This window comes from Salarias fasciatus, chromosome 10 (genome assembly GCF_902148845.1).
Source record: "Salarias fasciatus chromosome 10, fSalaFa1.1, whole genome shotgun sequence".
NCBI lineage: Eukaryota > Metazoa > Chordata > Actinopteri > Blenniiformes > Blenniidae > Salarias > Salarias fasciatus.
Window position 1 is genome coordinate 24866876 of NC_043754.1, and position 27533 is coordinate 24894408.

The following is a 27533-nucleotide window of genomic DNA, read 5'->3' on the forward strand; positions in this document are numbered from 1 at the left end:
ACCCGGAACCCACCCCCCCGTCCACCGCCCGGCCCACCCCTCCCACCCCCTGTCCTCTCCCGCCTCACTCCCCCCCGCCCCAACCCAACACTCATACCCACTCACTCATACTGACACACACACACGCACACACAGAACCACTCATTCCTAAACCAAACACACACTCACATTCCAACACACTCACACACTCACACACTCTCACGCACACGCTAACAAGCACGTGCGCGCACACACAAACACACACACACACACACACACACACACACACACACACACACACACACACACACACACACACACACACACACTCACACACACACACACACACAGACACACACACAAACACACACACACACAGTCAACCCTAACCCAAACACACTGACATTCCCGCGTCATCCAACTGTCATATCCTGTGGGAGACACCCCCGGAAGGCAAGGGAACACCGAACCCCACATCCAGTCATATTTTTTTGACTACATGTGCAAAAAAAAAAAAGAAAAGATGGATGGAATAATACCATCTCTAAGGCGGACAACCTGTCCTGTCCTGTGGACGTCCTGCTCTCTGAAGTCTCACTATACAGCACAGATGAGTCACTTGCTGTGAAATTCTCTCTCCTCAGAGCGATCTCCCACTTCTTCCTCACATTTCTCTTTAGGAAATCTGCAAAATGAAACAGGAAATCACTACAAAATAATCTTAAAAAAGAATTCACTTTCTTCCTTTTTAATTCTTTTTTATTCCTTAAAGTTTCTTAGAACCTCTCATTCTCATTTTTCAAGTTAATGCAAATCTGTTCCTAAAAGTTTTCGATCACTGTTAATGAGCGAGTTGTTTGCAAATGACTCTACAGTCAGGTGTAATGTTGAAAAAACGTTTAATCCTATCTGTGAAAAGTTATTCCTTGATCCCTGCTCGCTACCGTCCCACACACAGGTGTCACACACACTGCTCCGGCTGAATCCCCATACGAATGACTGGAGCGTATGCGCCTCTCGACCGGACCAAGATGGCGGCCGTATTTCTCGCTGCCCAGGCGGGGTCTACTCTTTATTATGCACTGTAAATAATTTCTGTAAATTTACAGCAGAATTTCAGCAGCATTATGATGATTTTTTTCATAAACAGTGTTTTACTGTTAATATGACAGACAATCCGTGAAATTACAGCTCATTCACAGTTTTTTTAATGGGACTCTAATGTATTCCTGTTATACAGCACTTTACTGTAAAATGTATTAGATAACAGTATCATACATTATTTTTTGGCATTCTGGGAAAAGCGCTGACTGAGCTGCATGTGTGAAGCTGGTTTGCTGCTATTTAGGATCCGGCTTTAGAGCTCCGGCTGAATCCCCATATGAATGCGCCTCTCAACCGGACCAAGATGGCGGCCGTATTTCTCATTGCGCAGCGCCCCAAGTGGGGTCTACTCTTTATTATGTCTATGGATGAAAGCACATCCTTCCTCCGGAGTGGAGAAGCTCTTTCTTTAGCCTCCGTGAGTTGCCTGCAGAGCGGCTGGGAGCAGCATGGCAGACGGCGCTCCTGGTTCCCTCAGCTGCTGTTTCAGCCCATCATATGCCTCACGTTTCTTCATCCCCGTCGTGGAGAAATCGATGTGAACAGAGACCCTGGATCCGTTGCAGATCCTGGCTGGCCCAGCTGGCTCCATCACCCTCTGAAATGACAGCGGCGGCGGCCTGGGGCTCCTGATGCGGTCTGACCTCCATGCCAGGGTGTGATGACTCTTTCTAGCTTCATGTGGCCGGCCTAGGTCGTCATCTTTCAGACATCAGGTAGCCATGACTGAAACAGTCCAGCGGCTGCCTGGTCGCTGTGTCCTCCGGTAAATCCACAACCTGAATGTTGAGGCGCCTGTTGTCGTTCTCAGCCATGTCCAAACTCTCCGTCAGGACGCTGACCTGTTCTTCCAGTTCCACAATCCATGGCTCTTGTGTTGCGGCGAAGGTTTCCACCACCATCAGCCTAGTTTCCATGTCTTTCTGACCTTTATATCCTCTAGTTCTCCCCATGTTATCGAAAGACTGCGGCCAAAACTTTTCCAAGGACACAGCCCGTACTGTTCGGAAGAAAATGACGCAACGCTCTCGGTCGTTGTCAGGAGAAACAGAAGATCAGCGCCAAGTGGCACGGAGCTCTGGTAAACGCTTCGACTCAACTCACCGCCATCACGTGACCTGAGAAGGTGTTTCAATATTCATATAAAGTATTCATCACAAATTCTATTGAGATCATTTCACTGAAAACCACTGTATCAAACAGAACCAAGCCTTAAAGGAAACTTCACTTGAATTTTAACATACTTGGAGTCAAATCCATTTCTTATGCAATTCTATACTCAATCTTTGAGATGATATCTTTCAGTTCATGCTGTCAATAGTTTATATTAATATTTACATGGAAAATGTCTCATTTTAGGTCAGTTGCTGCCAGATTCTTTGACTTATTGAGTCAAAATTCGGATTATTAAAGCTTTCCTTAATTTACTTCGTACTTCAGTTGTGTGTTTTAACTACAGTATTAATATGTCTTCTATTAATTATCAATAAGGTGAGTTGTGATCCCTGCCAGGGCAGACGGCGTGGATGTTTATTTTGTTATCCTTTCAGTTTCGCTTTTACCGTAATGATAAGAATATGTGCGCCCCGCTAAACAACGTGTCGTCTGGCTTGACAGCAGTCACCAGTCCTCCGGAGCAGCGAGCTGCGTCTCCTTTAAAAAAACATCCTGCTCCTCTGGTGGAGATAAGGTCTCACATCCAGACCGTGGCGCAGTTCACTTCACAAGTCTCCGTGTCTCCAGGATCTCTGCTCCATCTGACTGGTCCACAGGAAGAAATGTGAGTTTTAATGAGTCTCACTGTCTCCCTGTGTCCTGATGTTTAGCTGCTTTTAGTGTCATTTCAAGCTGATAACTGGACCCATGGATCGATTTTATGCTTTATTTTTGCACATTTGCTCTGAGTTGCCTTGCTTGGTTTCCTTTATCTCTATTTCCTCACTGAGAACTGAGACTCCTGATGAAAGTGAAAGTAAAAAACTCATTTAAAGACTTCAGTTCTTTCTTGAGTCACTTTGCGCTCAGTAGTTTCCAGTCTCTAGTTTGTTCTTGTCCAGCGCCTGAACACATCAGTGGCAGAGCCTGAAACAGAGAACTATCATTTTCTGATCAATAGTCAATAATAAATGTCTGCAGCGCCAGAGACAGCACTGTCAGGACCACGCCATAAGGACCGTGCTTTAGCGCCCCCTATCGAGCCATAGTTGAAGAACCGGAGACCGCACCGTCAGGACCGGGCTTTCAGTGAGATCACTGTGTGTATGTGTGTAAATACATATTTATTGGAGATTTTCTTTTGTTTTGTTTTTACAATAAAATAAAATTAAAGGTTTCTTCAACCAAAATATTTCTTATCTTGATAACTTGGTTTCTCAGACTGTCATTTGAAGAATTTAAGTAAATCATATACCTGTGTTATGATCAGTTAAAATGTTAATGAATCATATGTTGTCATCTCTACATTTCAAACAAGGCAGTTTAAAAAGTTGAAAAGAGGTGATCAACAAGGACAACTCTGGAGACATGTTTCTATTTCTCTTCAAGCTCTTGTCCGGAGTTTCCGTTCGTTTCCAATGTATGTATCATTTTTCAACAGAGCTTAAAGCTCGTGTCCAGAGTTTTGAAAGAGAGAGGTTTTTTCCGCCCTCCCTCTGCTTTCATGAGCGACCAAGCCACGCCCCTTTAATTGTGCACGCGAATTATCTGTCGGGTGAAAATGAGAGCCTCCGAGTCCTACAGCATCCGACACGTTTAGCTGTTTACGGTGGATGTTCAGCAGACAGTGGACATAACCGAGGTAAGCGCGGCGGCTGCTGCAGAGCTAACTCTCCTCTGCCTGGGCGAGCGGCCGTGCTCTCTGGCTGCGTGCACACTTTGATTGACAGCATGAGAATGCGGAAGCTCGAAATCTATTGGCTGACGCTGACCGGCGCTTTTTCGGATAACATGGGGGTCTATGAGACGAAGGCGGGGCTCATAAATAAATTTTTATATTGCTTTATGCTAATTTTATATTGTAGTATCGAACCAGACTGACACATTTAAGCTCTGTTGAAAAACGATACATACGTTGGAAACGAACGGAAACTCCGGACACGAGCTTTACGCCGCCGCGCTTACCTTGGATATATCCACTGTCTGCTGAACATCCACCGTAAACAGCTCAACATGGAGGATGCTTGCAGACTCGGAGGCACACATTTTAACTCCACGGGTAATGCACGTGCACAATTAAAGGGGCGTGGCTTGGTTGCTCGAAAGCAGAGGGAGGGCGGAACTTCCAGATGCTGGATTAAAAAAAAAATCTCATTCTTTCAAAGCTCCGGACACGAGCTTTAAGGAGTAAGATCATGTAAAGCTAAAAGTGAAAAAAAAACAAAAAAAACTTTACTGCAATGCCGACTCCCGCTGTGAAATCTGTGACCTTACATCCTGAGGGATGCAGAGAAAGACATAAACACACTAGTGCAGGAAGGGAGGTGCTGCCGGGGCTGCAGCCCCCCCTGGTGGCAGCTTCAAGCTTTAGCACCTTACATTAGCATTGACTGGAAACCTAATTTAAAAAAAAAAAGAAAATCCATAAAATATTTAAAAAAGTATGTGTGGTATGGATTTACACACTGTGGAATATGTTGAAAAAAAAATGAAAAAGAAATTAAATTTAAATTGTTTGTTAAGGACATTACCTCATCAGGAAGCAGCTTCTTCGCAATCAAAAAACGATGGCAGACAGAAAGAAGAGAATATGAGATTTCTTTAACATGCAATACTTACAAAAAATCAAAATTGAATGTTCCCGAGGATGACAAAGTAAAGACAACAACATTGTCCCACCACAGCCCCGCCCTCACTGTCATGGCAGCGCAGGGTTTCACCTTCGCCCTCTGACTCGTGTGCGTTCGACTCCTCGGTCCGTGTTTCCAGACGGGTGTGGTGCGTCGCCCACATCACCGCAGAGCCCTTGGGCCTTCTGGGACGTGGGCCGGTCCCCGTGCTGGTGGGGCCGTGTGGCTGGGGGCCACTGAGGACAGTCACACCGGGGGCCAGGGGGCAGAGGGAGGTCCAGGCAAGGGGGGGTTGATGTGATGTTCTGTTCCTGTGCATGGTGATTGATTGATTTTGTGTGTGTGTGTGTGTGTGTGTGTGTGTGTGTGTGTGTGTGTGTGTGTGTGTGTGTGTGTGTGTGTGTGTTGCTGCTCTCTCTCAGTGACTGAAGATGTCTGGTGTGGATGAAGAGGAGGACAGATCAGGTGTGGACAGGTAAGAGACGTCAGCTGCTCCTGCAGTCGCCTCTCTTCTCTTCAGTCTGTCTGTCAGTGGTTGTTCCTGCCTCCACAGAGGAAAATGACCCGTCCTGTGTGTGTGTGTGTGTGTGTGTGTGTGTGTGTAGACATCAGCAGCTGAGACACACAGCAGAGTCTTCAGGATCCAGCAGGTTGTCTCTGAAGAGTAACCGGTCCAAAGGTCTTCTACCAAAGTTCAGTGTTGACCCTGGACCTTCAGACACAAAGTAAGAAAGTGTTTTTCTTTGATTTCCTCCAAACCAGAGTGAGAGATGTTGAGCTCACTTTCAGATTCAGCTCCAGTAGTTTGAAGCAGTGTGAGAGTTGAAGATCTTTGTGTCTCTGCTGTGTGTTGTGTTGCTCAGAGTAAATGTTGCTTGGTGTCCACAGAGAGAAGAGGACTGATGTCTGTGAGGAGCAGCCAGAAAGATCCAGAAGTAAGAGTGGACATGTGTCTGCTGAGGAACTGGGACTTGTTGTTGTGTTGTAGAGACATGAAAGCTTGTTGTTTGTGTGCAGTGTGATTGTTGTTGTTGTCTCTGAGCAGGTGTGGGTCTGCAGCAGCTTCTAGAAGAACATAAGAAGAGTGTGAGGAGGAGATGTGAACATGTGACTGAAGGAAGTGATGAAACAGGAGGAGGAAGCCTCCTCAACAGGATCTACACTGAGCTCCACATCACAGAGGGACTCAGTGAGGAGCTTCAGAGGGAACCTGAGCTGCAGCAGCTGGAGACAGCTTCCAGGAAGGACAGCCTCCGTCACTCTGCCATCAGGGTTCAGGACATCTTCAAAGCCTCGGCCCAGCAGCTCAGACACATCCGAGTGGTTCTGACCAGCGGCGTGGCCGGCAGCGGAAAAACCTTCTCGGTGCACAAGTTCAGTCTGGACTGGGCCGAGGGCCTGGAGAACCAGGATGTGGGGGTGCTGGTGGTGCTCTCCTTCAGGGAGCTGAACCTGCTGGGAGAGCGGCCGTACAGCCTCCTCTCGCTGCTGGCTGTTTTCCATCCCACGCTGCAGAAGCTGACGGCAGAGGAGCTGGCCGTCTGCAAGCTGCTCTTCATCTTTGATGGCCTGGATGAAAGCAGACTTTCTCTGGACTTCAGCAGCAGCCGGCGGCTGCTTGACGTCTCTCAGCAGTCTTCAGTCGGCGAGCTGCTCACTGACCTCATCCGGGGGGATCTGCTGCCCTCGGCTCGGGTCTGGATCACTTCCCGACCGGCGGCGGCCCATCAGATCCCTCCAACATGTGTGGACAGACTGACAGAAGTGCGAGGCTTCACTGACGCCCAGAAGGAGGAGTACTTCAGGAGGAGGCTGAGTGATGAGGAGCTGAGCAGCAGAATCATCTCCCACATCCAGACCTCCAGGAGCCTCCACATCATGTGTGGAATCCCAGTCTTCTGCTGGATCACTGCTACAGTTCTGGAGCACATGTTGAGCAGCGAGCAGAGAGGAGAGCTGCCCCAGACCCTGACTGACATGTACTCCCACTTTGTGCTGGTCCAGACTCACAGGAAGAAGCTCAAGTACCATGAAGGACCTGAGACGGGTCCACAGGAGCTGACGGAGGCTGACAGGGAGCTTCTTCTGCAGCTGGGCAGGATGGCCTTGGAACATCTGGACAAAGGAAACATCCTGTTCTACCAAGAAGACCTGGAGCAGTGTGGTCTGGATGTGACTGAGGCCTCGCTGTTCTCTGGAATCTGTTCTCAGATCTTAAAAAGAGAGTCTTTGATCTTCCAGAAAGCCGTCTACAGTTTCGTCCATCTGACTGTTCAGGAGTTTCTGGCTGCAGTCTTCATGTTCCACTGTTTCACCAGCAGGATGACAGATGTCCTGATGAAATTCATTTTCACATCTTTTGATGATTTCCTGAAGATCGTCCTTCTGAAATCCCTCAGAAGTCCGAACGGCCACCTGGACCTGTTTGTCCGCTTCCTTCATGGCCTCTCTCTGGAATCCAACCGGAGACTCTTAGAAGGTCTGCTGGGTCAGACAGAGATCAGTCCAGAAACCATCCAGAGAGTCATCCAGAACCTGAAGGAGATCAACAATAAAGAAATGTCTCCTGACAGAAGCATCAACATCTTCCACTGTCTGATGGAGATGAAGGACCTCTCAGTACATCAGGAGATCCAGAAGTTCCTGAAGTCAGAGAACAGATCAGAGAAGGAACTCTCTGAGATCCACTGCTCAGCTCTGGCCTACATGCTGCAGATGTCAGACCAGGTCCTGGAGGAGTTGGACCTGAAGAACTACAAGACATCATGGGAGGGACGACGGAGACTGATCCCAGCTGTGAAGAACTGCAGGAAGGCTGAGTGAGTCCACAAGTCTTCATGATCAATGTCTCAGTGATGATTGTAGAAAGTAGTTCCTGTAGTTCCTCTGTGGAGATGATCCTCAGTGATCTGTCCTGAAGAACCCATCAGTCCACTCGTCCCATTATTCTCTACATTTCCTGCTGTGACTAAATGTAAACAATCCCCTCCAGAGGTTGGCTCAGTTCTCAGGATCTGCTCAGACTGAGGCTGTCAGTCTTCCTTCATGTTCTAATTCACATTCAGTCTGTTCTTGTCTGGAAAATTCAAATATATTCCAGTTTTTTGAATTCATCTCATCAGCCCTCAAAGAATAGAATACAATAGAATAGAATACCCTTTATTGTCATTGCACAGGGGGGAACAATGAAAAGTGAAAATGAAAGTGAAAATAAAGCAGCAGATCTTCTCTTGATCTTCTTGAGACTGTTTCCATCTGATGAAATAATTCCTGTCAGACTCAGCAGGAACAGGACTAAAGCCCTGCAGCTCAGAGCAGCGGGGCAGGTTGTGGAGTTTCTACAGGAGAGCAGGTCTGATGTCCAACAGTCCAACAAAGTGTCCTCTCTCATAACGTCCTGTCCTCTCTGGGTCTCATTACAGTCTTTCTTTCTGTGGACTCTCTGATCCTCACTGTGAAGTGATCTCCTCAGCTCTGACCTCTGACCCCTCCCATCTGAAACATCTGGATCTGAGTTACAACATCCTGGAGGATTCATCAGTGAAGATTCTGTGTTCTGGACTGGAGAGTCCAAACTGTAACCTGGAGACTCTGAGGTCAGTTCACTGTCTGAAGGTAGAATCTGTTGGAGTCAAAGGACTGAGAGGAGTTTAGGAGGATTCCAGATGTAGTTTGGACAGAGAGTGGACTGAGCTCTGCAGCATGTTGATGAGAGCTCTTCTCCTCCTGGAGGCTTCAGCTGGTTGAACTTTACATTTCTAAACTCTTCCAGTCTGAACCTTCTTCAGCTCTCAGTCACTTCAACATCAAACTCTGTCCTCTAATCTCACTTCTTTCTCTCTTTATTCAGGTTTTTTCACTGCATAATGTCAGAGATCAGCTGTTCTTCTCTGGCCTCAGCTCTGAAGTCCAACCCCTCCCTCCAGAAACATCTGGAACATCTGGACCTGAGCTGGAACCGTCTGCAGGATTCAGGAGTTTCTCAGCTGTGTGGTTTTCTGCAGAGTCCACTCTGTGGTCTGCAGACTCTGAGGTCAGTTGACTGTTCCTGTTGTAGAAGGAGAAATGTTTGTCAGCAACTGATCTGAGACTCTGATCCTGCAGTGAGAGAGTGGACTGAGCTCAGCAGCAGCTGACTGGTGTGTGATCAGGACTCAGTAATGTGGAGCTGCTCATTTCTCCATCAATACATCTGATTGGTTCCTCCTCATTGATTCTGCTGCTTTCTCTCTTTATTCAGGTTGGAGAGCTGCAGTTTGTCAAAGATCAGCTGTTCTTCTCTGGCCTCAGCTCTGAAGTCCAACCCCTCCCACCTGAAGGAGCTCTACCTGAATTCCAACCATCTGCAGGATCCAGATGTGCAGCAGCTGGTTGCTCTCCATCAGAGTCCAGACTGCAGCCTGCAGACTCTGAGGTCAGTAGATGGTTGGAGTGAGTCCATGCTGCTTTCAGCAGGTTTGGACTAAACACAGTCAGTGTGAGAACAAAGATCCAGTGTTTGACTCTCAGTGAGGCTGTGAGAGGAGAACGCTGAGCAGCTTCAGGATTGGACAGCAGAGGACACACAGTCAGCCAATCAGAGGAGCCACAGGCTTGTTGTGTTGGTCTGACAGTGGTGGTCCTTCATGAGCTCGGAGCTGCTGACTGCTGCTCTGAACAGGACTGAAGTCCTCACTGCTTCACACTCTCTGACCATCACCTCTCATCTCTCTGCAGCTGGAAGAACGACTGAGAGCAGAGAGGATGCTGTGAGTCCTGAAGATCAAGTGCATATTCCCAACAATCCTCCCTTTGATAGGATTTCATCATTTCACTCAAAAAATTGAATTTGTGTGAGTGTGTGTGTTGATTTGTATGCCAAGGAGGGTAAACCAGCCTCTCATCAATCCTCCATGATGTGGTACCGCCTCCTCTCTTTACATTCCGATCTCTGACAGGATCTTTCACCAGTCCCAGAGTATCTGCCACTGTGTGTCAGCTTGTTGAAAATGCAGCTCAGAGCAGCAAGCGTTCTTCATTGCAGTTTGTGTGTCTGCATGTGTATGAAAAGAAAAAAGGAAAGAAAAAAAAAACAAGTGTCCCTTCACTGATTTGGACCCATCCACCAACGTTCTGACGGAAAACTTTTCCTTCAGGAGCTCTAAACCTTTAAATACCACAGATCACAACTCCAGAAATGTGATTTTTTTTTCTTTGTTTGTACAACATAATAAGCATGCAATCTATTCATCTAATGTAACTATGAAATTCTAAAAAAAAATGTATATTCATGTTATAATGCCAATCTTTCTAATCATTACAAGTATCCAAAAAACTGATTTGAGTGTTTTATATATATATATATATATATATATATATATATATATATATATATATATATAAGGTGAGCTAAGATACCTGTGTCATTTGTTGTAATTTTTTTTCGTATTTTTTTAGAATTGTTGCAACAGTCCTTCTGAAACCCCCCTACTATTGATTAGTTTTTAATAGAAAAAAAGAGAATACATCTTGTGACATCATTATATATGTAATAAAACAGAATTCTGCTGGCTGTGTGTAAATCAATCTATAATCACAAAATCGACATATTAAAGCTCGGGTAGACGATGTTGTCCTAAAGCACTTTTAGTCATACTGAGTGAAATGCTCCCTGCCCCCTGGGAGAAGTCAATACATTATATGGACGGAAAAAGGTGCGGAAAAAATCTGACAACTGTAACGGCCACAGGAGTGTAAAAACTCCGACCAATCGTATCGCGCGGACCGCTCGTCAGGAACCAATCAAATCCCTTCGCCGTTCTACCAGCCCCCTGCTCGTACATTTCAATGGCGTGCACTGGCGCTGGTTCAGAGCGCGTTGCCAAGGCGCTCTCGGCGCTCGCGACTCATGTGAAAAATAGAAGGAAGCGGAGCGGGCGCGCTGCGCTCCTATGCATGTTGTGTGCGGCAGTCAGAAAGGTTAATAACATTGGAGGCGATCACAAACTCCGGGCGCGCGGCACTTCCGCGTCCAGTGCGTTCGCTCCCAACGGGAGCTCCTCCAATGGGGTGGGAGCTGGGCGGAGCCTTGGGAGATGCTACATTCGTGCTACATGCTAGTTTTCCAAGATCGTCGACCCTAGCTTTAAATTACAAACCCGCAAATCAATCAACCCATTTACTGATCAATCTATAGATCATCATCACAATCATTCTAAGAGCAAAAGTCTACGTTACGGAGTGTATGCGTGTGTGTCGCGAGAATTTGTATATTAGCAGTATCAACGCAAGTGTTTTAATCGAATGGGAAGGGGCGGCTAGGTCACCTTCATCAGACAGCTTCATCCTCTTCTTCAGAGTAGATCCACGGATCCTCCAATGCACCCCCTTGGTCCTGGTCTTCCCGCCCTGGACTGCCACACAACACTGTAAAGCACTTTTCTCGAAGAAGAATAAGAAGGAGACTCCGTTTGTGTACCCTCTTCCACGGACTCACGCTTCGGAGGCCTCGTTGGTTCATCCTCCTCTTCCACCAGCTCGCGCTTCAGAGGTCGACCGGATATCAGCACCGGCTTGACGGGCTTCACCTTCACAACATCTTCAACAGGGTTAGCTCGGACGTATCGGGCCAACATGTGATACAGCACACCCCAGTCATTGGAGTTCAGCGTCGCTAGGCAGGGTACAGATCCCTGCTTTTCACCCTCAATCCACTTATATAGGCAAAGCTCCCCCGTAGCATACTTGAACACATAGGCCCATGTACCGATCTGTCTGTCCAGTTCAAGCGGCCATTCTTGCTCCAGTGATTCCGAAGGACGGAGCTGGGTCCTAAGCAGATGCATCACGTGCTTCTTTGGCGCGTTCAGGATCGTCGGCATGTTTTTGTACACCGCAACCGGCATGTCGCAGAGGATCGGTAGGTGAATAACTCTCTCCTGAGCCATTTTTTTTTTCCAAAAAATCAGTAGTAGTAGTAGTGCATTTTGTGACGGGTATAAATAGAGCCCTCTCTAGAGGGAGGGTGAGAGGAGGGGCCTCAGGACTGCTGGAGAGAGGGGTGAGTGGACAGCGCGGGGGGAGGCGGGACTTAATTTTTTCCCCCACTTTCCCACGGGGTGGGGTGGAGGGGGCATGAGATGGGCTAGGGGAGGAGGGGGGCTAGGGGAGGAGGGGGGGTGAGTTCATTCAGAGGTCAACCTGTCAGTTTGATGAAAGGGAGTATCTCTTCTCTCTCATGTACTTACATTGTAACACGTATATAACTACACATCAAATTACGTTAAATTATACTGTGACGCGAATGTAATATCTTCAGATTCAGATTCAGATTCAGAAAACTTTATTGATCCCATAGGGCAATTCGTTTGCAGCACATCTCGAGTCGTTTCACATGTAAATACAACATGAGACAGTCCAGTTTAACCACAAGTGGAACTCAGGTTGAAAATATTAAAACAAGCAATACAATAAACAATTTAGGAGCTGGAGTTCAATAATTTGATTGCAGAAGGCACAAAAGAGTTTGAAAAACGATTAGTTTTCCTAGCTGGAGCAAAATACCGGCGTCCAGAAGGCATTAAGATAAACTCTGGAGTCAGAGGATGAAGAGGCTGAGCCAAGATGCTGTGTGCTTTACTCAGCACCTGCTGCTCCCACAGAGAATGCAAGTCCCTCAGTTTAACACCTGGGATTTTAGAGCAGGTCTTGACAATGTTCTGCAGTTTGTTTTCGTCCCTCACAGACAAGGATTGAAACCAACAGATAAAAGAAAATGTGAGTAAACTCTCAATAAACGAGCAGTAAAAATTATTTAAAAGAGTTTTGTTCACATTAAAAGAGTTCAACCTTCTTAACAAGTAGGTACGCTGCTGCCCACGTTTGACAATGTGCTCAGTGTTCATGTCAAATCTTAATTTGTCATCTATCACCGTGCCCAGATATTTATAACTATTGACAATTTCCACGTTTTCTCCATGGATGACACTGACACTGTGGGAGGAAGTCCGTCTAAAATCAATGACCATATCCTTAGTTTTTAAAACATTTAAGTCAAGGTAATTTTCCTCGCACCACTTAACAAAATGGCCTAAAGCAGGACCATGATTTCCCTCCTGTCGTGACAGTAGAGAAACCAGAACTGTGTTGTCTGAAATTTTAATCAGAAATCTGTTCTCCTCAGCGGATCTGCAGTTGTTGGTGTAGAGAATAAACAGAAGAGGAGACAGGACACAGCCTTGAGGAGACCCCGTGTTGGAGGGGGTGGGAGGAGACCAGAACACGCTGGACCCGATCAGTGAGAAAATCTAAGATCAATGACAACAATTGGTCCGGAAGGTTAAAATCTGAAGCCAGCCTGTGAATCAGGATGTGAGGCTGCATTTTATTAAAAGCAGAAGAGAAATCTGCAAATAAGAGTCTGACATGGGCCCCTGCGTTTTCAAGGTGCTTGTAGACGGTGTTAAGTAAGAAAAGCTTTGCGTCCTCCACCCCTTTATTTAATTGATAAGCGAATTGCAGTGGATCTAGTCTCCCTGCTGTAAAAGGCAATATGTGGGCTTTTAATATTTGCTCAAAGCATTTCATGACGAGTGACGTGAGTGCGACTGGTCTGAATTCATTCAGCTCTCTTGACTTGCTGGATTTTGGAAGAGGAATTACTGTTGAGGTCTTCCATAAAGAGGGGATTTTACAGCGATCCATACAAGACTGGAACAGTCTGAAGAACACACCACTGAGCTGTGTGGCACAGTGGTGCAGCGTACGACCACAGATGGTGTCAGGACACCTCGCCTTCCCTGTTTTGACCTTCTTAAAGAGGGCAGTGACGTGACTCTCAGAAATTACAATCTCACTTACAGGCTTGAGAGTATTCCTGCAATCTGACACATTTTCCTCCACATCAACTCTTCCAAACCGAGTGAAAAAAGAATTAAAAGCACTTGTCAGTTCAAAATCAGACACACCATTAATTGTGACAGGCTTCCTGTCCTCCTTTTGATGGCTACCAGAGGCCATGTTTTTAATCCCACGCCAAGCTGCTCTGATATCACCACTGGTGAACTGGGCCTCAACTTTCTCTTTGTACTTAAGTCTGGCCTTTCTAAGTTCTCCTTTCACTTCTCTGGAGATTTCTTTCTTCTCCCATTGATCACCAGTGCAATAAATCATTTTCTTCTTATTGATAGCTGATTTGAGCTCTTTAGTTACCCATGGCTTGTTATTTGGGTAAATAACAACCTTTTTTAACAGGACAACTGAATCCACACAAAACGTGACATAAGAAGAGATAGAGTCACACATTTCATTAATATCATCAGAAGAATCAAAGAAGCAGTCCCAATCAGTGCATTCAAACCAAGCTTGAAGAGTAGAAATGCTGTCCTCAGACCAACATTTCACAGTCTTTTCCTCGCGTGGCAAGCGCCTGAACACAGGGACGTACCGCGGCATGAGGTAAACACAGTTATGATACGATGATCCAAGTGGAGGAAGCGGCATTGACTTATACGCTCCATTCACACTGCCATAGCACAAAGCTATGGTCGTGTTCCTCTGTGTTGTGGCACAGGTGACATATTGTTCATAAGTCTTAAGAGTATCTCCCAGACGACAGTGATTAAAGTCCCCCAGGATACATTTTGGGGCGTCGGGGCAGATACTGTCAAGCCGGTGCGTGACGTCACCGATCAGCTGTGCAGCGGCTGCAGCGTCTGCACGCGGGTGCACGTACACAATGGTGAAAAATAACTGCTGAAACTCGCGCGGCAAGAAAAAAGGCCGGAGAGAGATACACAAAAGTTCTATGTCAGGTGTGCAGATCTTCTCTCGCACCACCACAGTGTTACAGTACCTTTGGTTAATATAGCAGCACACTCCTCCTCCGCGTGACTTGCCAGTAACTTCCTTGTTACGATCCAGTCTCGGCGGAATCCCAAAGCCGCTCAGTGACAGATCCTCATCCAGGTCGGAGTCGTTGAGCCAGGATTCAGTAAAGACAAGCAGGCAGGCCTTCCTGATCTCCTGTCGGACTGTGATCCACGCCTCTACCTCATCAAGTTTGTGGCGGATCGACCGTGCGTTCCCTAGCACGATCGGCGGCAGAGCCGGGAGCCGACACCGGTCCAGAAGATCAATCCTCTTCAGTCGCCGGATTAATCCACCACGTTTACCCCGTTTGCGGCGCGCGGGTTTAGCTGTCATGCATCGGAGCTCCGGTGGGATGCCAGGAGGCGGCCTGACATGAAGCGTGGGGAACCGGAGCTGAAGTAAAGACTCCCGGCTAAAGGTGATGCGTGGGAGAACACCGATCCAGGTAGGTTCACTCGACTCGTAACACATACAGAGCACGAGAAGCAGTCCCCACAAAAGCAGTCCAAAGTAGTCCAATCTGAGTAACCACATTGTTGATCACTGAAAAGGTGACACCTCAGACGCTGTACAAACAACAGAAACAACACTCGAGGAGCTGCCGGGTCACACGCTATGGAGCGTCCCCGGAAGACAGAGGAAGTAATTATATCTTAACACACATGTAATTATGAAATGACGCGCGTGTAATTAGACTGTAACATGCATATAATTACACATTACAATGCATGTAATTACGAGGGGGCACCCAAATGAAACCGGAATTCAGTTGTAACTTTTTATTTCTGACATTTCAAAATAAAACACCACCGTCACCTTCAAAATAATCTCCATTCGCATTAATGCAGCGCTCCAGCCGTGTCTCCCACTTCATGAATGTGTCGTGACACCAGTGTGTAATTGTGCCATTCTGGGCCGGCTGCGATTTGTCTGTCACCGCTGTCCCTTCAGCTCCTTCTTCAACTTGGGGAACAAGAAAAAGTCACTCGAGGCTACATCTGGCGAATTAGGCGGATGGGAGAGGAGATTCATCTCATTCTTCTCCAGAAACTGCGTGAGGCGCAGCGCCGTGTCCGCTGGCGCTCTGTGGTGGTGGATCAACCGGCTCCACTCCGCCACTCCGCTCTGCTTCCTCCTCACATCCTCACGGAGCGTCTGAGGACTTCCTGTAGTAGTCCTGATTTACAGTCTGACCTGGAGGGACAGACTCGCTGTGGACGATACCCTGGACAATGAAGAAGCAGCTCAGCATTGTTTTCACGGCTGAGCGGACCTGACGCGCCGACATCTGGCCCTTTTTAAACCACCCGAACCACTCATGGACCTGAGTCTTCCCCAGAGCATCATCCTTGTAGGCTTGCTGCAACAAGCTGAGTGTTTCTGCTGCTGTTTTCCCAGCAAAAAGCAGAATTTAATGCTCGCGCGCTGCTCTGACTTTCCAGTGTAATGGAAATTTTTCATGTATGCATGCCTTTCCCCGCTTGTAGTGCTCACAGAGGTATTTTTTGTAAACAACCGTAGCTCCCACACTCCGATGTGTGGGGAACCGCGACTGCTTTGTCTAGGTTTTACTTTTTCCTGATAATCTTAGCTTAGCAGCTGCGGGCACTCGTGGGAGTCTTCCTGTATCCAGCCTGCGGCTGGGTGCAGTCAAGGACCCTGGGAGTGAACGCAGCAGATAGTTATTAGAGGCTTGCACGCCCCTGCGAGGGCAGAACTCACTCTGTTACTCTGTTGACTGCGTGACTTCTCCTGCTGTACAGCTTAATAAAAAGACCAAAATGAACTCGCCGGCTGATGCACTTTATTAAATAAAATTGCCATAACACCAGTTTAATGTCACCATTTTGGAAAAATCACAGACCGCTGCTGCACTCTGTTACTATAAATAACGCCTGACAGGCGTCAGTGTCACTCTGGGAGCTCAGCTTTTTCACAGATGTGCACGAGGCTTACCTGCAGCACATCTGATGGCCAGAAGTCGAAACTCATTATTATTAGTATTGTCGCGACTTGTAGGCAAGAAGACGAGGCAGAGATTGCTCTATTGCTCAACCACAGCTTTATTGTAAAAACAACCAAGCATGGGAACATTACACACGCTACACAAAGTCAACATAGTGGCGGCCTCTCGGCCCCAGGTCACTCCCCCTGCAACCCCTCCGGCCCACGGTCCGACACACAAACATAAAGGCAACACAAATTAACTCACAAGACAGTTACAAAAAGGCAGAGCATAACCATAATAAAAGCAAACCCCAAGAACACACAGAAACCCCGCAAACAGTCCCAAAAGTCCTGAACGGGGAGTTCCCAGCATGCCCCGCGGCTCCCCGGAACAGGCTGCCTCGGAGCAGCGTCTTCTAGCGACCCCCGCAGTAGCTACAGTATTTTATGACCAAATTTCAGTTTCTTTTGGGTACCCCCTCGTATAGAAAGAAACACAAAGCATTTTTAGAATTTCGATTATCCTTTTTTGATCATGAAAAGGAAAAACGCCTTGTATTTCCAAAGCAATGTTTGTATTTTAAAATGAAAATCAAACAACCACTTTTTTTTTTTTCGATACCCATTTGAGACGGAAAATTCAATTACCAAAATACACACTGACCCCCACCAATGTGTCATCTCACTTTCTGAAAGCCACTTGCCTATATGGACAACCCTCCAGAGTGTGGTCAGATTCTGATGGTGAGAACTGACAGACAGCATTATATGGAAGTGAAATCCATCCATCCATCCATTTTCTGAACCGCTTCTCCCTTTCGGGGTCGCGGGTGGCTGGAGCCAATCCCAGCTCCTGCGGGCGAGGGCGGGGTACAACTTGGACAGGTCACCAGTCTGTCGCAGGGCTGACACAGAGAACAACCATTCACGCTCACTCCTACGGGCAATTTAGGGTGACCAATTAGCCTGACATGCATGTTTTTGGACCGTGGGAGGAAGCCAGAGTACCCAGAGGGAACCCACGCACACACGGGGAGAACATGCAAACTCCACACAGAAAGGCCCCGAGCCCCGGCCGGTAATTGAAGCCAGGACCTTCTTGCTGTGAGGCAAGAGCGCTACCCACTGTGCCACCGTGGGGCCCATGGAAGTGAAAATGGACCAAAAACCAAAATTAAAACGCATTAATCAAAATGCTTTTTAACTCATAATTAAAACTGATAAACTGTCACGGTGCAGGAAGGAAGGATCCAAGCGCAGACAGCCAGGTGGATCAAGAACTCCTTTAATTTGAAGGCACAGGAACGAAGGGATGAGCAGAGCTGACACAGGCGTGACAGAACACGCGAAGGAACCGACAAGGACAAGTGAAGGGAAGCAGGCTTAAATAGGAGGAAAGACAGGTGCTACACATTAGGGTGGTAACGAGGCGGGTGACGAGGCAGGAGAACATGAGCAGACCAAAAACAGGGAAGATAGAACATGCACAAAAGACCAAACGGACCAAATGGCCGCAGGGGCACAGGGCGTGACACAAACTTTCAAACTGCATTTTAGGTTTCACCTTCAAGACTGCTTCTTCTGTGACTTGATTAAAATAAAAAAAAAGGAAATTACATTTAAGATTTAATTTTCAAAACACGCCCCAGCAAGAAGGTATCAAAATTCTATTTGAAATGTCAGATTTGAAGATTAAAATGCATTTAGCCAAAATGCTTTTTCATTTTACGGTTATGGTCACATTATTTGACTCTTCCAAGCTATATTTTTATTTTCATCGTAAGCTTGCATATTTTGCATCACAACTAAAAAGAAAAATCAAAAAGGAGATTGCTGTTTTGTGTTCATTTCCACCCAGCAAAAAAATGCATCAGAATTCAATATGACTTCTCAATGCAAGTGGCGCAGGAGAGAATCAGTGAACACGACGCGCTCGGGGACAGTGGCAGGTGGGAAGTTTGATCGGGCGGTACACCTGCCAAACAGTAACACAGGTGTCCTAAGGCGAGTTCAGGGAGGACAGAAACCTCCCGCAGAGCAGAAGGGCAAAGCTCGCTTGATCCTAATTTTCAGTATGAGTACAGACCGTGAAAGCAGGGCCTCACCATCCTTCTGACTCTTTGGTTTTCAGTAGGAGGTGTCAGAAAAGTTACCACAGGGAGAACTGGCTTGTGGCGGCCAAGCGTTCATAGTGATGCCGCTTTTTAATCCTTGGATGTCGGCTTCTTGTCATTGTGAAGCAGAATTCACCAAGCGTTGGATTGTTCACCGACTAATAGGGAACGTGAGCTGGTTAGACCGTCATGAGACAGGTCAGTTTTACCCGACTGATGATGTGTTGTTGCAATATTAATCCTGTCTGTCACTGCGCTGCACAAGTTGTATCCTGTAAAAGCGTGGTTTACCTTTACAGTGATGAACGGTTCACAGGTTAAGCTTCTGTTTTCCTCCTGGGAGATCCAGGTTCAAGACCCCAACACTACAGATTGAAGTTTGTTATCTTTTTCCCACCTATGTACATGTCATGTGGTGACATTCTAAAGGTTAAATCAAGTTAAAAGGGTCAAATTAAATATAAGGGTCGACATTGTCACTCAGGTTCAAAGAGCCAATATCTATTGAATTTGGGTTCTTTTTGTCAGGGGTGAGTGGAGTTAAAAGTCACAACACAAAATCCAAGTTTCAACTTTCTTTATTAAAGAGAGGAAAAACAAAGGGTCTGGGTTTGAAATATGTTTTTCTGAATTGCGTATTATGTATTGTTCATACTGTGTGTGACCTTTTGTCTGTCGCTATTTCTCAGATGTCATAATGTATGATGTACCACTTAAATCATATTTATATGATTTACTATTTTACTCGTATACCTCTGAGCTTATGATTCTACACTACTGTGAAGCACTTTGTGACAGTTACGTGAAAAGTGCTACAAAAATAAATTTTACTGACTTACTTACCCACCCACCCACCCACCCACCCACACACACACACACACACACACACACACACACACACACACACACATTCATTAACCAAGAGAGAAACTCTCCCAGTCTCTGTGACCACACAGTGGGGGGCCTGTTGCTCCGTCCAGCCTTGTGGATGCTCTTCACACAGTTCCTGCGTAAAATCTTCTTGTCTGCTTTGTGTAAAGACAGTCTCTCAGGCTGTGTGGTCTTCAGGAGGGGGCCGGACAGGTCCCCCAGCTCCACGCTCAGCAGGACTTCGGGGACAGAATCCTCAGCATCTGGAGAGAGTTCTCTTGGGCTGTACCTCCTCAGCAGGCTCCTGTCTCTGGGTCTCAGTGCACTCTTCCACTTCTCCAGGAGCCCCTGGGACACCCGGATGGACTGCATCCCCAGCAGAGAGCCCAGAGCCTGGGCGTCGATCAGGTCCGGCCCCACAGCATCCACCAGCTGACCCACGGTGAGGGTCCCAGACTGGATCAGCCTTCCGGTCAGGTCGGGGGTCGAGGCTCCGCTGATGTCCAGTCTGGATCCGTGGATCAGGGGTTCTTTCAACAGCCAGAGAAGAGAGTCGGCTTTCAGGAACCTTCTGTGTGAAAACAAGGCCCAGCATTTAAATAAACTTTGGTAAAATGGAGGCAGCGCCTTGAGATTTAGAAATGTGGGATCAGTCAAAAACAGAACATTATCCAACCCCAACTTATTGGCACGCCTCAGGATGCAGCTGGCCAACCCTCTCCACACCAGATCTGCAGGTCATATTAATATTGGATCTGTCAACCTCCTCCTACAGACCGCAGAGGGACCGCAGGCAGTGTGAATGAAGTTGTCTGATGAAGGTCGCCTTCCCGCCCCTCCCCATTCGATTAAAACACTTGCATTGCTACTGCTAATAGATAAATTCTCGCGACACAAATGCATACACTCCGTAACGTAGACTTTTGCTCTTAGAATGATTGTGATGATGATTTATAGACTGATCAGAAAATGGGTTGATTGAGTTACAGGTTTGTCATTTAATATAAGTTCATTTTGTGATATTGACTTACACAAACTTACACAACTTGGGGCGGCTGTGGTTCAGTGGGGAGAGCAGTCGTCTTGCAATCATGAGGTTGTTAGTTCGATTCCTGTCTCCCCCTGTCTGCATGTCAAAGTGTCCTTGGGCAAGACACTTAACCCTAAATTGCCCCCAGTGGGTGGACTGAGCGCCTTGCATGGCAGCCGCCTCCACTGGTGTGTGAATGGGTGAATGCTAATGCAGTGTAAAGCGCTTTGGGCTCTGTCAATGCAGTGTAAAAAGCGCTATATAAGTGTAGACCATTTACAAAGCCAGCAGAATGAAGTTTTATTGCATATCTAATGATGTAACAAGATGTAATCCCTTTTTTTCCTTTTAGAAGCTAATCAATAGTAGAGGGACTGTAGAAGGACTGTTACAACAAATCTAAAAAGGAAAGAAAAAAACTGACCAAATGACGCAGGTATCTGAGCTCACCTTCAATTGGAATAATTGTTACAAAAGAATAACACTGAAGTCAGTTTTTTTGGATAATGATTAGAAAGATTGGCATAAAGCTACGTTCACACCGCCAAGTGCTGTCTGCGATTTTGCGTCAAAGACAAGTGAAAACAAATGGGAACGCGCGTTCCAGCTGCGATGAGACGCAACGCGTCGGACGCGGCGCGTCGTCACGACGCGTCACCACGCGTTGTGCGGTGCGTCGGGGCGTTGGCGCTACGCGTCGCGATTTTGCGTCCGACGCTGAAGTTGGGAAATCTGAACTTTGGCGCGTCGCGATTTTGCGGCAAACCAATCATAGAGCGTGCCCATGGTGACGTCGGCCAGGGAGCGGGAACCGGTCCGAAGAGAAGCACTTCGACCATGGAGGAGCGTGTTATAATGGCCGTTTACGCTTGCCCAGAGCTCTGGGACAAAACTTCTTCTTTTTACAGGGACAGGAACAGAAAAGCAATTGCTTGGAGAAGGGTCAGTGAGGAGGTGGGCGTCCCTGGTAAGTAACATGAAAAACCCAACTTCTATTTAGTTTAGATCACCCGCTTTTTTTTACCTAGCCAAAAGATCGAGTTAGCACCATTGCTACATCCATGTTTGCTGACTAGTCGTATGTTCATTCAGAGGAGGTTTGCCGAGTGCGGTGGAAGAGCCTCAGGGACACTGACATCAGGGAGAGCCGGAAGGAGAGAGAAAGGAGGGACAGGAGTGGTGGAGCAGCAGCGACAGGTGCCAAGTGGCGGTACCTCGCCCTCCTGTCCTTTCTGGAGCCCTCCGTGGCGCCACGCCAAACTAGTGGGAATATGAGCCCACGGAGGGCCCAGGAGGATCAGGAAGGAGGGCGCCCAGAGGAGCCAGTAGAAGAAGCAGCAGGGCTTTCAGGTGCTTGAGGTCTCTCAAATGAAGCTATGAAAATATGTTGTACAAGGCTGACAAAATAAAACAAGGATTGAGTCATTGCTGTCAATAATAGAGTATTTATTTTACTGTTATTTTCATGTAATTACATATTAATATCATTTGCTGTAGTTGTCATCAGTGTAGTTGCAGCAGCTATAATAGCATTAAAAACAATCTGATAACAATACAAATGCTTGCACTTATGAGGTCATGTTTTTTATTTCTTTTATCATACCCTTTGGAACCAGGTGAGCTGTCGACCCAGCTGGAGGACACACAGCAGCCAGAGTCCTCCCTGGGTCTGCCTGGCCCCGCCCTGCTGCTGCTTCCACATCTGGCTCCTCTGCTGCAGAAACATCTGTGCAGGCTGGCCCTTCCTCTGCTGCTCCACCACCAGGTGTGGAAAGTTGTCACTTTAAAGATGTACTTAGTTTTTGTAATGTAGGGTGTGTAATTCACATACATTTCTCCAAAACTTCCATGGATGTATTTGGCTCCATATTTAAAATATTTAAAACTAAAGATTGATTGTACAGATAATGTTAGTTTAATATTTTGTACAAAAGTTAATTGTTACTAATTGTCTCAAGTTTTGTTTGTGTAAAAACTTTTCAGTGAAACATGTTTTCGCTCTCAGCATTCGCATTTGACTTTTTCTTTGAAGGTCCGAGGAAGAGAGGCAGAAAGAGGCGCCACGACTCCGGGCCCACAGAGTGGCAAAAGGAGATGCTGGACACTCTGAGGGCCATACCTGAAGCGCCTCCTGCTGCACCGCCCAGGCCGCTCTCCGAGGACGAGATGTTCCTCCTTTCTCTCGTTCCTCTTCTGCAAAAGGTGCCTCCTCAGTCCAAGGACTACGTGAAATTCCAAATTCATAAATTAATATATGACAACAGCACAGTTCTGTTAAATTTGGAACGATTGGAGCCTACAGAGTAAACTGGTTTATTAACCAAGAGGAGGCATCCTTTGCAGAAGAGGAAGCAGACCTTCTGCTCTCCCTCCCCTGAGGCTGTTCCACCGCACCTTCTCCAAGCATGGACTTTTCTGTTCCTGTCCCTGTGAACTTGTAAATAGTTATTTATTTTAGTTGTATATAGTTTCTATGTCAGAAATCAATCTATGTTCTATTTTGTAATAAATAACTTTTCCCCCACTTATTTTGGAGTCTTATTTATAAGCACAAAACAAGTTGACATACATGGTTTAAACAGCTAATATAGATATTGTCCCAAGTAAAACATTACTACATTTATGGGATTTATGAAATGTCATATCAAAAACAGACAAAAGTGTGGAATTCATGTTTTATTGTTTTCACATTAACCTGTTAAGACAATCTTCTCATTTGTAACTGGAATAATGTGATGAAGTTGAAGCTGCAGGCAGCAGTGAAGTCCTCACTCAGAGCAGTTATCTGCAAACAGAAAGAAGACAGATTTACAGCACAAATATAGAAACATGGATTTGGACTTTTGTTGTCCGGTTGCATGTCTTTTCTATTTCAAGGTTGTGGCTCTTTAGTTTTAAGTGGGTGCCTCTTAAAAGAGCCGTTGTGTGTCAGTCCTGTGGAGGACAGAACTATTCTCCTGGCTGCCATGGTACAGCTCCCTCTTCACAGAAGTGAGCCATGAACACCTCCCTCGCAGATGTGGCATCTCTGGTGGCGTTGTTGGCTCCCATCCGTCCCACGGATTGAAGAGGCTCATCCTGGGCTGCTGCTCCCCTCTGCGCTGGTACATGGTGAAGTGCAGTAGGCCTCATGAAGTTGTGGAGAACGCAGGTGGCCTTCACACACTTCTCTGCAACTTCAGGGAGGATTTCAAGAGCCCCTCGAAAAGCCCTCCACTGTGCTGACCAGATCCCAAATGCATCCTCCACCACCAGCCGAGCTCGGGACAGGCGGTAATTGAAGACGCGCTGCTCTCGGGTAAGACCACCACGTCCTGGAAAGGGCCGCATCAGGTTTCTGCGCAGGGGGAATGCCTCGTCTGCCACAAACACATGAGGCTGGAGGTGTCTGTGGTCAGCTCCTGGCAGGTGCAGATCCTGAGGCAGGGGCAGCGTGCCTTCGCGAAGGGCTTGACCAAAGGTGGAGTTGGCCAAGATCCCCCCGTCGCTGCTTTGACCATAACCTCCAACATCTATGATGCGGAACTGGTACCTGGCATCCACGACAGCAAGGAGGACGATGGAGTGGTCCCCCTTGTGGTTAAAAAAGAGAGAGCCAGAGTTGGGAGGTGCCCTCAGCTTCACATGCTTCCCGTCCAGAGCACCACAGCACAGTGGGAAGTTCCAACGCTCCTCAAACTCCTCAGCGATGGACCTCACTCTGCTGCTCCAGGCACGGCCATAAACTCCTCCGCTAGGCAATCCCAAATGGCTGTCACCACATCTGGGAGGATAGAGGAGACTGTGGAGATGCCGACCCTGAAGCTGTTGGCAATGGTGCGGTAGGAATCCCCAGTGGCAAGAAACCTGAAGAGATAATACAACAATAAATCAGCTACTTTTATTCTGATACAAAACAGTTCAAAACTTCATATGAACATCTACACCAAGATGGGCCTTATTGGTTGGGTAAAAAATGGTAGAGCCTGCGTGACTTCTCCACAAACGGTTTCACAATATTTGACTCCATCACATTTCAGTCTATGACTGAATGTATCCATTATTTTTTTCATTTTTATTAAATGAAAGCATTTTGAAGAGTGATTACAAGACAGTTTTTTAAACAAATAAATATGAATTGACCAAATGGTTGATTAATATTACTATGTAAGTGTAGTGTAGAACAGTTTAGCCTAGTTTATTCCTAGTATTGTGCTGGTTTGGACAAAAATTAGCCCTGGTTTAAACCCAGTGTGGTGCATGATTAGGCCCGATTACGGTCCAGTTTAATCCCGTTTTAACTTTGGTTTCATCATGATTCAGTCCCTGTTTACCAGCGGTGCATAAATTAGATTAGGAAATGTGTTTAAACCCTGTACTTCAGTGCAACTTACCGCAAACAGATGGACAGACGCTCGTCTGCTGAAATGGAGCGCCTGTAGTTGGTGTCCTGGTAAGTGATGCGGGTGCCGACGCGGGCCAGGAGGTCATCGAACTGGGCACAGGTCAGCCGAAAGTACCGCTGAAAGCGACACTCATCCTGGCGCAGCTCCTGGAGCAAATGGTGAAACTCACCAAACTCCGACCGTCTCTGGATAATGTCCTGCACCCAGGCACGGCGTACTCTCCGCCGACGGCGTCGTGGTTCGGCTGTATGAATTAAATAAAGCCAAGCCGCTCGCTTGACAGGATCCATGATGCTAAAGCACACAGGAAAGGAAAGCCCGGAAGCCCCGCCAGGGAAAAAGCCCGGAAGCCCCGCCTCCCCACCAGACGCGACGCGTCGCGTCTGGTGGGGAGGCGGCTTTTGGCCCCGCGTTGTTCAGCGTCAGACCTCAGAATTGACACGCGTTCAGCTTCTCGCGTTGACGCGCTTTTTGACGCAAAATCGCGTTCGGTGTGAACGTAGCATTATAAACATGAATATAAGTTCTTTTAGAATTTCATAGTTACAATAGATACATTGATTGCATGCTTATTATGTTGTACAAACAAAGAAAAAAATATGCAAATTTCTGGAGTTGTGATCTGTGGTGTTTAAGGGTTCAGAGCTCCTGAAGGAAAGGTGTCGTCAGTACGTTGGTAGATGGGCCCAGATCAGTGAAGGGACACTTGTTGTTTTTTCTTTTTTTTCTTTTCATACACATGCAGACACACACACTGCAGTGAAGAATGCTTGCTGCTCTGAGCTGCATTTTCAACAAGCTGACACACAGTGGCAGATACTGTGGGACTGGTGAAAGATCCTGTCTGAGATCGGAATGTAAAGAGAGGGGGCGATACCACATCATGGAGGATTGATGACAGACTGGTTTACCTACCGACAAATCAACACATACACTCACACACATTCAATTTTTTGAGTGAAATGATGAAATCCTATCAAAGGGAGGATTGTTGGGACACTTGATCTTCAGGACACACAGTCTCCTCTCTGCTCTCAGTCGTTCTTCCAGCTGCAGAGAGAAGAGAGGTGGTGGTCAGAGAGTGTGAAGCAGTGAGGACTTCAGTCCTGTTCAGAGCAGCAGTCAGCAGCTCAGAGCTCATGAAGGACCACCACTGTCAGACCAACACAACAAGCCTGTGGCTCCTCTGATTGGCTGACTGTGTGTCCTCTGCCGTCCAATCCTGAAGCTGCTCAGCGTTCTCCTCTCACAGCCTCACTGAGAGTCAAACACTGGATCTTTGTTCTCACACTGACTGTGTTTAGTCCAAACCTGCTGAAAGCAGCATGGACTCACTCCAACCATCTACTGACCTCAGAGTCTGCAGGCTGCAGTCTGGACTCTGCTGGAGATCAACCAGCTGCTGCACATCTGGATCCTGCAGATGGTTGACACTCAGGTAGAGCTCCTTCAGGTGGGAGGGGTTGGACTTCAGAGCTGAAGCCAGAGAAGAACAGCTGATCTTTGACAAACTGCAGCTCTCCAACCTGAATAAAGAGAGAAAGAAAGCAGAATCATTGAGGAGGAACCAATCAGATGTATTGATGGAGAAATGAGCAGCTCCACATTACTGAGTCCTGATCAATGAGCTTTTCTGTTGTTGCGGATCTTCATCACACACAACATTCACACTCCTCCTCATGTCCACACACACCAGTCAGCTGCTGCTGAGCTCAGTCCACTCTCTCACTGCAGGATCAGAGTCTCAGATCAGCTGCTGAAAAACATTTCTCCTTCTATAACAATAACAGACAGTCAATTGACCTCAGAGTCTGCAGAACACAGAGTGGACTCTGCAGAAAACCACACAGCTGAGAAACTCCTGAATCCTGCAGAGTGTTCCAACTCAGGTCCAGATGTTCCAGATGCTTCTGGAGGGAGGGGTTGGACTTCAGAACTGAGGACAAAGAGAGGACAAAGATTGATGTTGATGTGATTGATTAATTAGATCCAGGCTTAAAACTCTTCTATTCAGGTGGGCTTTTAACACTCAGTAGCACATGGCACTTTATTTGTATTATACCTGTTTTTATTTTCATAACTCCTTTTAATTGATCTGGACGGCGAGTGCGTGACGCTGCCGGTCCTCATCTGATCGCTGATAAGCTCTATGCACAACTCAACCACTGACCTCTGTAACAACTTCAGACACACCTGCATTAATCAGCTCATCCTCTCATGAAAGGCAGGAAACAAGGAGCCTCCTGAAGTTCAGGAAGTGGTTGAGTTGTGCATAGAGCCTATCAGCGATCAGGTGAGGACCGGCAGCGTCACGCACTCGCAGTCAGTCAGCAGAGGTCAGAGGTCACACGTGCGTTTCTCCCGTCCAGATCTCGGAGAGGGTGTTCACACTGCAGACCCCGCACGGCCGGCACGTGGCGCACGACGACGAGGTGCAGGACTCCGGCGTGGAGCTGTGCTGCGTCTCCGC

At 47.0% G+C, this 27533-nt stretch overlaps 1 protein-coding gene and 1 long non-coding RNA gene across 3 annotated transcripts in view; both read left to right on the top strand.

The window, feature by feature from the left end:
* The window catches only part of LOC115395006 (NLR family CARD domain-containing protein 3-like), a 119886-nt gene extending 109873 nt beyond the window's left edge, over positions 1–10013 (top strand). Inside the window, exon 7 of the mRNA XM_030100344.1 lies at positions 9585–10013. Coding sequence (XP_029956204.1) covers positions 9585–9600 — 16 coding nt within the window. The 3' untranslated portion in view covers positions 9601–10013. The remainder of the gene's footprint in view (positions 1–9584) is intronic.
* Positions 2742–5925, top strand: LOC115395518 (uncharacterized). Of its 2 annotated transcripts, none has more exons than XR_003932284.1 (6): positions 2742–2863; positions 3220–3342; positions 5291–5343; positions 5474–5593; positions 5757–5803; positions 5914–5925. It is a non-coding gene; the product is annotated as an uncharacterized LOC115395518 (long non-coding RNA). The 2 variants fall into 2 exon arrangements; XR_003932283.1 differs by having other exon boundaries at positions 3220–3338.
* Positions 10014–27533: the final 17520 nt, after the last annotated feature.